Source organism: Mesoplodon mirus, assembly GCF_964341445.2.
Source record: "Mesoplodon mirus genome assembly, chromosome: 2".
Classification (NCBI taxonomy): Eukaryota; Metazoa; Chordata; class Mammalia; order Artiodactyla; family Ziphiidae; genus Mesoplodon; species Mesoplodon mirus.
Window position 1 is genome coordinate 193,438,730 of NC_138977.1, and position 11,376 is coordinate 193,450,105.

The following is an 11,376-nucleotide window of genomic DNA, read 5'->3' on the forward strand; positions in this document are numbered from 1 at the left end:
AGGTATGGAAACAACCTAAGTGTCTGCTGATGGATGAATGAATAAAGTGTGGCATATATGTGCACAATAGAATATTATTCAGCCATGAGAAAGAAGGAAATCCTGTCATTTACAACAACATGGATGAAGCTGGAGGGCATTATGCTAAGTGAAATAAGCCAGACAGAGAAAGACAAACAGTGTGTGGTATCATTTATATATGGAAACTCTAAAAAAAATAAGTGGAACTCATAGAAACAGAGTTGAATAACAATGGTTGCCAGGGACTGGCGTGGTGGTAGTGAGGGAAATAGGGAGAGCCCGGTAAAAGGGTACAGACTTTCAGTTGTAAGATGAATAAGGTCTGAGGATTTAATGTAAACACGGTAACTATAGTTGGTAACACTGTATTGTATAACTGAAATTTGCTAAGAAAGCAGAATTAAGTGTTTTCATAAAAAAGTAAATATATGAGGTGATGGATGTATTTCTTAACTTGATGATAGGAATCTTGTCATAATGCATGCATATATCAAATCATCATGTTCTACACTTTAAATATATTGCAATTTTAAATGTCAATTATACCTCAATAAAGCTGAAAAAGAAAATAAATAAATGAATAAAATATCCAGGATTTCAAGGCAACAGCTATATACTCCTTTGTGCCATTTCTGTTCCTTCTCCAAAAAGTATATATTCACCAATTTCATCAAAAATAAAGAGTTATGTACAAAGTTGTTGCTGCAGAACTGTTTATGATGTTTAGAGACTCTAGCTGCAGCCTAAAGCTATGAGAGACAGGTTAAATAAATTATGGTATATGTATATAATGGAACATTGGGAATATAATACAACCATTACAAATGATGCTTTAATGCTGTAAGAAAATGCTTTTGCTAAAATTTTTAAATAAAAAAGGATAAATTGGGAGTTTGGGACTGACATATACATACTACTATATTTAAAATAGATAATCAACAAGGACCTACTGTATAGCATAGGGAATTCTGCTCAATATTCTGTAATAATCTAAGTGGGAAAATAATTTGAAAAACAATAGATATAAGTATATGTATAACTGGATCACTTTGCTGTACACCTGAAACTAATACAACATTGTAAATCAAGTACAGTCCAATAAAAAAAAGTTATCAAAATCTTATCTTAGTGTGATCCAAAATTACCTTTAGCACATTTTAAACAGTCATTTTCTCTGAGTGATGGTGCTGTGAGTACTTTTTCCTGCTTTTTCTTTCTTTTTTTTTTTTTTTTTTGCGTTACGCGGGTCTCTCACTGTTGTGGCCTCTCCCGTTGCGGAGCACAGGCTCCAGACGGACGCGCAGGCTCAGCGGCCATGGCTCACGGGCCCAGCCACTCCGCAGCATGTGGGATCTTCCCGGACCAGGACACGAACCCGTGTCCCCTGTATCGGCAGGCGGACTCTCAACCACTGCGCCACCAGGGAAGCCCCTTTTTCCTGCTTTTTTCCTCCATTTTTGTATTACCCAATATTTTGGGAGGCAAAGGGGGGAAAAAGGTAATTGTGGGGCTAGGAGTGTCATAGCTAATCAAATAAAACTTTTTGGTCTTTCTTATTGTAGCCCCCCCCCCACCTTTTTAAGTAAGGAAGTCATTCTGAGGTGTCTCTGCCAGCTCAGTCGTCTTGTCCTATGGGTTAGTGGTGGACAGTGTTCTATATGGCGGTGATGACAGCTGGCATTTACTGAATAACTGCTATGTGCCAAGCAGGAATCTAAGTTCTTTATATACATATTATCTTATTTAATCCTCACATCAACCTGGTGAGGTTGTATGATTAGTTCCATCTTACCAATACTGAAACTGAAGCATAGAGGTTAAATAAATGGCCCCAGGTCATCCAGCTGTAATTCAAACTCAAGCCCTCCAGAGTTTGAATAACTACACCATTTACAAATATTAGGCTCTTGGCATTTTACTAGGACTATCATTAGTTTAGAAATATTTGGTATATGAGTTGACTCCATAAGGAGTCAGCTACTTATGTATGCTTCAAAAAAATCAGAGCACCAAGGAGCATGCAAAAGGAATCTCCCTATAGAGACCTCATGGAAACTCCACTGAAGGGCTTTCGCCATCGTCTGTCGTACAGATGGAAATGGCTACTTCAATGAGGTGGTGATGATGTCACCTGTACCTTTTTCATCAACATCAATCAAATACTCAAATATCTGTACACAAGTTGCACAGCATATGAAAAAAACTGCCATCTATAATAAGACTTCCAACTTAATTGCAGAGAAAAGACCAATAACATACATGGAACAATCAGCACAAGGCAAAAATAAAAACTTTTAAAATAATAATAATAAAATGTTAAGCCATGTGGCAGACTGGATAACTAGTGTAGAAGTCATATAGAAAGAACCGTCAGCTCTGAAGTATCTTAGAATCTGAAGGTACAGTATAAGAAACAATACTTGAAGATCATCTAGCCGACTCCAGCATTCCAAGAGGAGAGCTAACTTGGTTGAGGGCACCCAGTTGCTAAAGTAATCAAGAAAGCTTGAAGAAGCAGTTAAGTCTTGGAAAAGCTTTCCAAGAATAATAAGCACAGTGAGTGAGGTGATCTTTTGATAAAAAGAGTGGACAAGATTTCCTGATTTCCTGATTTAGCAAAATCAACCTGCCACTATTCTGATTTTTAGATTACAAGATTGTGAATAGTCCTTGCACTGAGGGATCAGATTTAAAATTTTTAAATAATCAAAAACTACTGAATGGTTTGTTTCATTCCATTCATTGCTTTTAAACATGAAGTATTTTAATGTTTATTACACTCTATTCAAAATATGAGCAAATAGAAACATACCTACTCACATATGCAATTCAGGTGCCTATCTGAGAGAAGTGATATCTGGCTGCCCTAAAACACCTCTGGTTTGGACAGAAGCAGGAGTCTGAAGTTGCAAACTGTAAGTAGGAATTAATTATTTGTCCAGCTTTGATGCTTTTATCAACCACATACTCAAATTTCATTTAAAGCATGTAAATACTCTTTGTAATAATTGCTTATGTAAAAATCTATCAGTCATCAGAAAATAGGGATGTGCTTGAGTCTAAGTAGATTTGTCTTAGATTACCTAAATATCAACCGATTGGGCAGTATTTTTTTTCTTTTTTTTTTGTAAAAAGATACTTGAATGTTAATAGGCAAGGTATAAAGATACTAAATTAAGCCTAGTTTTAAATAAGAGATTTTGGTAGTCAACACAGCAGATATGGCTCAGAACATGTAAAATTTATTTCAGAAATGTTTGTTCAAATTTGAGAAAAAAAACATGATAGGATAATGAAAAGTCAATTTTGATGAATTCTTTTTAAAAGTTGATAAATAAGTATGATCGCTAAACTTAAAATAACTATGGTTTTCATTAAAAAACAAAACTAAACTAATACCTGACAAAGCACACAGGCATAAAGTTATACTTTCCTGTATACTAGAATAATACTTCCTGTGGATTTGCAAGCAAAAGTTAAGGCTCAAGGTTATTTTTTTCTGCCTTCATGCTATTGTTAAGAGAGTGTATTTTCAATTCCTCAGAAATTATTTCAAGAGGTATTATACACCCAGTTAAACACAGACCATTTAAGCTAGCAATACTAAATACTCAAAGCAGTTCTCTTTCGTTATATTTTAGCTACTTACATTGTGAATTCTCATACAGTTTGTTAATGTAAATCAGAGAAATAACTAAAATGTGGCTTCAAAAGAAGTAAAACAGGTTAATAAATCATTAGGAATCAATGCTAAATCCATAAAGAAAGTCATTTTCTAACAAGACTCAAAAACAAAAGTAAACAGAAATTCAGGTGTTAGATGCCTTCCTTATAACCGTAGCCAATCTGCTGTATGGGTTCAAAGTTCCCGACAAGACATTAACTTTCAACCGAAACATTTCAGACCTACAAAACACAAGTATCAGAGTTACCGCGTCCCACAGTCGAGTTAAAATGCTTTCCAAAGTCTCAGAGACTTTAACTGAATGCAGAAAAGCTAAGAGTCTAAGTTGATAAACAGAAACAGAAAAAAGTGAAGCTTTTTGCCAAATATCAAGCTTTTACAGACGAATCCAAAGCATATCTAGCAATTTCCCTATGTGAAACAGAATAACCTATATGCAAAAGGTGCATGTTTGAATGCAATCACTTATTAGCATGCATTCTACTTACTTTGCCTTCTGCCATTTATAAGCTTCATTAAGGAGACCCAGAAAGAGGTAACAAATTGAATTAAGTTCAGCTCAGATAAGAAAAACCTGTTGTAAACTCGATCTACAATTTGCATGTCATTTCCAGCGGGGAAGGGACTCTTCACAAACTAACATATATACAAGCTTTAGATTGTGAAATAACGCATCTCAGCATTCTGCACTGTACAGTACTATTAGAAACCTCAACTCCACCTCCCCACTCCGCGAAAAAATTCACCTCCAATCTTCATTGGTCCACATAGTTCCGGCCCACATGGTATCAGTGGGTGTGTCCCTCCCAACAGGTCCTCTCATTGGCTGCGAGGAAACAGCGTTTAATAGGCTGTGATTTTCCGGGGCTGTCAAACTCCACGCCTCCAGACCTCGCGCTTGCGAATAGGCCCAGGGAGCTGGCGGCTTCTCTTCGATTCAAAGGGCAAGCTGACTGCCCTGAGCGCCAACCCAGAAAGACGAGCTCTCATAAGGGAAAGGGGCGAGGAGAAGAACGAGGGCAACTCAGGCTCTCCACCCACCGCTGCTCTACCCCTACTCCCGGACCCCACCAAATGTTGACACACGTGCATTTCCCCACCGACAAATTAGTAAGGTGGCCAGTGCGTTTGCCTTCCATAGAGCCGTGACCTGAGGAGCAGCTCAGACTCCGAGTCCAATCGGCCTATTCTACAGATGGAAGAAGCAAGCACGGGTCAGGCTTAGGCAACGATCTGTAGTGCTTGCGCCCCCTCAGAGCGGTCCGCCGACGGTGGGCGCTGGTGTGCACGACGCGCGCTTCGGTGCCTGGCCCGCCGCTCCCGGGTGCCGGACCCCGCGCTGCGCCTGCCTGGCGCCCGCGCTCCCCTCCCGGAGGGACTTACGCGGCCTGTTCTTCCTCCCCGAGTCCATCCTCCTCCGCAGCCGGCATTTCTTGGCCGGGGAGTCGTGCTGAGGGGGCGGCGGCTGTGGCTGGAGCTCTGGCTGGAGCGGGAGGCGCGGGGGCGCCGCGTCGCCGCCGCCCGGGAGGCTCCGGCTGCAGAGGCGCGGCGGCTGGATGGGCGGCGGGTGGAAGCCGTTGTGCAGCACCCCGTTCACGGCTGCAGCGCCGGCGCCGGCGGGAGTCCCCGGGGCATGCGAGGCCGAGCGTTCCGGCTGCCCGCCGTGGTCGCCCATGCCAGGGGCTGGTGGGGCGGCGCGCGGGGCCCGGCTCAGGCGGCCTCGCTGGAGGTCATTCTCGGGCGTCTTTATTTCCCCGGATCCTCCTTGCGGCTTCCGATTCAACAGCCGCAGAGCCGGCGCCGGGGGATGGCGAGCCGGGCGCTCCTCCCCTCCTCCCGCCGGCGCTCCAACCTCCTCCACGCCCTGCCCCCCGCGCGCCGGTCCCCCGGCGCCGGCCTGGAGCATGCCCACTCCCGGCGCGGAATCGGGGATACCAGCGCACCCCCAGCCGGGGCCCCGGCAGCCCGCCTTCCCCGGATCCCCCAGCCGCGCGACTTCAAACGCGGCTTCCTCGCCTCCCAGACCTGTCCCCGCTACTGAGCATGCCCAGTCCTGCCCGCCACCGCCGCCGCCACCGCCGAGCTTCAACATGGGGACTGAAGTTCTCTGGCTTTGCAAAGGAGAGATGGGCGGGTTGGGCTTTGTATGGCGGAGCGAGCCGAGAGGGGACTGGGCGAGGCCGGCGCGAGAGGAGCGAGCAGCTTCGGGAGGAATGTGCGGCGAAGACAAGAAATATTTGTAGAGGTTTGGGTTTGCTAATCCTGTCCCCAGTGAGCTAGATACCTTTGCAAGGTCATTCACGTCGTGCCCTCCTCCTCGAAACCTTTGTGAGAGTGTGTGTGTGTGTTTAGTGAAGTGACCAAACTACTCACAGGCCTGAGGGGAAGGAGAACGATTATTTATAGAAAGGTAGGCGGATTTGGAGAGGGAGAAAAGTGTAATTTCTTTGCTGGCACACACAGACACCATGTGGCCTCGTGGAGTTGTCTTTTGCAGGGAGGAAACCTAGGAATTCAGTGTAAGGACAGTGAAGGTCACAGATGTAGGCGGGATTAACTGGTGCTGGAAGAGACCAAGTAAACAGAAGCAGTCCCAAGCTATAAAAAGCACTTTCCTCACCCAGAAAGGACGTTTAAGAGACAATGTCACTCTATTTATAGAGTAAGGAGTTGCCTGTGTTTTAAGAAGGGAAGGCAGCATCGCAGGGTAGACAACCCCAAAGGCTCTGGAGTCAGAGCTGGGTTCAAATTCCAACTCAGCCCCTGATCAAACCAAGAGAAAGTCATTGCTCAAGTTAACATACCTAGTGACAGGGAACAGGACTGGACACGCTCAGTAGGCAGGACAAATTTGGGTGGTGAGGACCTTCCTTAAAGCTGTGTAATCCCGTGAGGCCTCAGCTTTTGAATCTATCTAGGAGCTGTCATGAGAAATCTATCTGAAAGTACCTGGTACAGTCCTGGCACACAGTTAAATGCCCACAAGAGGTGGTTATCCTTATTACACTGTTATTATTAGCAATAATAATAATAATTATTATTATTAGCAGATCATCCTTCACTTCCAGCAAGGGGAACAAACCATACTCACAGCCACATTTACTGAGTAACTTATTGTGTGTGATGTTCTCCATCATCTGTATTTACTTAATCTACAGGCCTCGGGGTGCATTCAGCAGCAGCCAGGGCCTGCACCTTGATCGGAATTCCTTCCAGCAGAGCCTGACCTAGAATCAGAGCTTTAGAACCCATGACCACTTGAGTGCTTTGGTCCATTCACACATTTTTTCAGATAAGGAAACGGAGCCACAGAGCAGATGGCTGAGGTTAGTAAGAACAAAACTAAGAATAAACCTTAATTCTCCTATCTTTGCTTCCCTGACCTTATTATACTTTTGAAGACATGGAGATAAAAACCTAGATGATCTGGCCCCTGCCTACCTCCCCTATCTCGTCTTGATCTCCTGATGCTCCCTCTACAGAGAAGCCTTTCAGTTCCTCAAACACACGAATATCCCTTTGCCTCTGATGTTTCCGTTGCCTGTTCCCAGACCTCTTTGTCTACTAGATTCCAACTCAATCCTCAGATCTCTGCTTCAACTGCTTATATTTAAATAAATCTTCCCTGACCCTTAGGATAAGATTAGGGCTCTCTCCTCCTACACTTGACCTTCATGACTCTATCAGTCTGCAATGCTACAATGGGGGTAATCATAGAACATCACTGAGTTGTTAGAGTGATGAATATATATGTAAAGTGTCCAGCACATCATAGGTGCTATGAAAAAGTTAGATATTATTTGATTGTCTCCCTCCACTACACTGTAATCTCCATTAAGGCAGATGACTCTCATTCATCACTGTATCCCTAGGAAGCTCTTGGTAATTATTTGTGACTGAATAAATGACTTTGGTGATATTTCACCCAGGGTGTCTCTCACTTTCTACTGTAAATTTGCTAAAAAAACACAAAACACCACCAACAAAAACCTCCATTGTTACACCTAAATATTCAAATATAAAGTTTTCAAATTCCTACATAATTTAAGCTGAGTAGTTTAGGAAGCACTTTACATCAGAAATACAAATAGAAGATTTAGCAATGCAGTATCTCCAAGGACATATTCTCTCCAGCTTGGTTCCCAGGCATGGTGAGGAAGGCCTGAGCCAGGTGGCTCAGACCCAGGTAGGGCAGAAGTACTGGTTTGGGGACAGAAAGTCCTCCACCTGCTTCCTTTCTCTCATCATCGTCAGGCTGGTGCCCTGGATCAGTTACACCCTGCATGTGGTAGAGAGGAAGCCAGGAGGCATCTCACATGTTTATGGGGGCGGGGGGTGGTTTCGGAGGTGTAATTTTGAGGCGTGAGCTATCATGTGCTCCAGCAGGGGAGGTGAACAGATAATGTTCGGAAGAGAGGGAGGGAGGGAGGGAGGGAGGAGAGTGCCACAAGGCACTCTCTCCCTCTGTTCATTTTTTTATTTACTAATCATTTATTAAGCATGTACTATATTGTAGGCAGTAAAACAAATGCAGGGGGTACAAAGCCAAAATAAATGCCTTCGTTGTCGTCTAGGGTCTTACAATTCAGAGAGAGAGGGAGAGGAAAGTCAATGGTTCTCCATCATAAGAATAACCTAGGGAGCTTTTTCCTTTTAAACTTTCTGTTGAAAATAACATACATACAGAAATGTACACATACCCTAAGGGTAGAGCTCAGTGAATTTTGCACAAATGAACACCCTGTGTAGCCAGCACCTGATCAACAAACAGGACATGACCAGTAACCTAGGAGAATTTTTAAGAGCCAATTTTGGGACAAGGTTCGTAGACCTTCAGTAGGTTTGGAGCACAGGAATCTGCATGGTGATGATGGTGATGATGACGCTAAATATTTTTTAAATTAAAGAAACAAAACAGTAACAGTAACTTTTTTCAAAACAGGATTTAAAAAAAAAATGCAGATGGTCCTTCCTTGGAGCAACAATGAATGAAACAAAGTATGTCACCAATGCCATGGAAGGGAATTCCAGAGGACTCCAGAGAGTGAGCAATGATGGAATAGGAGGACAGAGGAGGAGGATGGTGCTGAGATGGACGTTAAGACATGCTTCAGGGAGGAAATGACCTGTAAACTGAGTTTTGAACAATAATGGGATTTCATCATGGAAGGTGGAAGGAATTCCATTCAGAACTGAGGGAGTGGAGACTCTGCCGGTGTTTCGAAACCATCTGGCATGTTTGGGAACCTGCCGGGAGTTCAACAAGGCTGAAACACAACCTACGAAGGGAGGAGGTGAGTGATGGCCAAAAAGGTTAGATGGGGTCCAAATCTCAGGTGGCTTTCTGCACCCTAGGAAACAATTTGGACTTCTTCCTGAAGGTCATAAGAAACCATTGAAGAGTTTTAGGTTGTGGAAAAACTACTAGATTTGCATCCTGGAAGGATCTCTGGAAGCAGTCTGGAGAATAAAATAGGGGAGGAAGCTCCTAGCTGGAAAGACTAGATAGAAGACTACTGGAAACAACCAGGAAAGAGGTGAGAAGGGACTGAGTGAAGGACACACCATTCAGAATGAGATCATCAGGTGGATTTAAAAATTATTTAAAGAATCTATAGGATTTAGTGGCTAATTGCAGGGTGAGGGAGAGGTAAGGCTAGGATAATTTCTGTGTTTCTAGTTTGGGCAACTGGGAATGTGGTGGTTTCAGCATGCAAGATAAAATACGCAGAAAAGGAGCAAGATCTTCTACCTATATTCTCTCTGGGTTTTATACTTTAAAAAGGGTGAGCCTCGGGCTTCCCTGGTGGCGCAGTGGTTGAGAGTCCACCTGCCGATGCAGGGGACACAGGTTCGTGCCCCGGTCCGGGAAGATCCCACATGCCGCAGAGTGGCTGGGCTCGTGAGCCATGGCCGCTGAGCCTGTGCATCCGGAGCGTGTGCTCCGCACTGGGAGAGGCCACAACAGTGAGAGGCCCGTGTACCACAAAAAAAAAAAAAAAAAAAAGGGTGAGCCTTTAAAAATATAGATCTGATCATGACATTCTTGTACTTAAACTTACATTGATATGGAAGCCATATCAATATTTGCCTATCTCAGTCTAACTCAACCCTTCCTCCCCTCCCCTCTCCTTTCCTTCCTTCTTTCCTTCCTTCCTTCCTCTCTCCTTCTCCCTCCCTCCCTCCCATAAAAAAAGGGACATAAGCACTAGTTTTCTATTACTCTAAATAAGACTTGTAACTTACTGTTATTTTTTGAAGACACAGATAAAACCTGTCCACCATGCCATCATTACACATTATCACGGTAGAAATTCTAGTTCCTTGCTAAAATGGAAATAAAGCCAAATTTGCCCAAGTTTCTACCCCTTAATAGTCACACACATGACAGTATGAGCTCAGAGAAAGGGTACTCTTCAAGATATAGTTTAAAAAGAATTACTAGAACTTTAACTGCCAGAATTATATCGACCCAAAATGACTTCTTTTTTGCCTTTTTGCTATCGATGTTGGTACCTTTCTTAGAGATTCGCATGGGGCACCTCACACAAGACACTATTTTCGAGGACAGTGCTACTCTCAATGACCCTGCTTCTCATGCTTTCTTCAGGGCCCCGGGGGAGGAGCGCTGCTGCAGGCAGTCAGAGGCCGCCAAAAGCAAACGCACGCTGCTCTGGTGAGTAACATGCTATGGGGAGATTCTGATGACCCCTGCATCAGAGCCTCCTTCTTTTCCTTTCTTCAGAATTGAGCAGCTACTACACAGCAGGCACCAAGCTAAGTACCAGGGATACACTCTTAAGCAAAAGCTAAGTCCCTGTCCTTAACTAGATTACAGAAAAGACAAGCCTTAAGCACATAATCACCACAAGAGCAAAACTGTAAGTGCATTCCGCGAAGTGCAAAAAAAGGTAAGACTCCCGGTGCCATGAGGGCACAAGCCAGAGGGACCTGGCCTAGTCTTAAACTTTAGTAGCTGAAATGATATTTAAGCTGAATTCTGAATATCGAATAGAAGTTAACTAAGGTGGGGGTGGAAGTGGAGGAGGTATTCTTACCATAAATATGGTAGGCACTTGCTGACTGACAGGATGAATTGACTCTGTCCCTCTCAATAGGGCAAATCAAAAGTAAGGAAGATTATTCACGGGAACAAACCATTGGAGAGGGTTCAGGCCAATCCCATTCTCTTTACTGTTTTTCCATATGGGTTGATGGAGCATTTTCTACTCGATACTATTGTTGCCTATTTTAGTTTTTTGTTGTTGGGTTGTTTTTGTTTTTGTTTTGTTTTTGGTCAACAGAGGTGGAAAAATATATCATTAGCAGCTGCCACTACCAGTAATAACCGTGTGTACAGGAATGTAGCACACCTCACATGAACCAACTTCCTGTTGGTCACTAATATTTTTTGAGCAGCTACCAATTATGATTTGGTGAAGGGAGGTGGAGTGTGACTGTCTAGAAATTTGATAAGCTATAATCAGAGTGACCCCAAGTGCTGGGCATAAGTTTAGGAATGGAGCTGGGTTTAGCAAAATCATAGTAGTCTTCTTATCTAACATTTATTGAGTTCTTACATGCCATACACTGTACTAAGCACACTATTAAGTGTCACCTTTTTAAATTAGCATAGTAGTCACGTGAGTTGGGTACTGTTATTATCCTTA

The 11,376-nt window shown here is 43.4% G+C and overlaps 1 protein-coding gene across 2 annotated transcripts in view; it reads right to left on the minus strand.

Annotated features, from left to right (window-relative positions):
• Positions 1-6,166, minus strand: part of PANK1 (pantothenate kinase 1) — a 70,278-nt gene extending 64,112 nt beyond the window's left edge. The window contains exon 1 of one of the 2 annotated variants that reach the window (XM_082611555.1): positions 5,090-6,166. In XM_082611555.1, the coding sequence (XP_082467681.1) occupies positions 5,090-5,798 (709 nt within the window). In that variant the 5' untranslated portion in view covers positions 5,799-6,166. The other variant, XM_082611556.1, reaches the window with a different exon arrangement.
• Between the last annotated feature and the right edge of the window lie 5,210 nt (positions 6,167-11,376).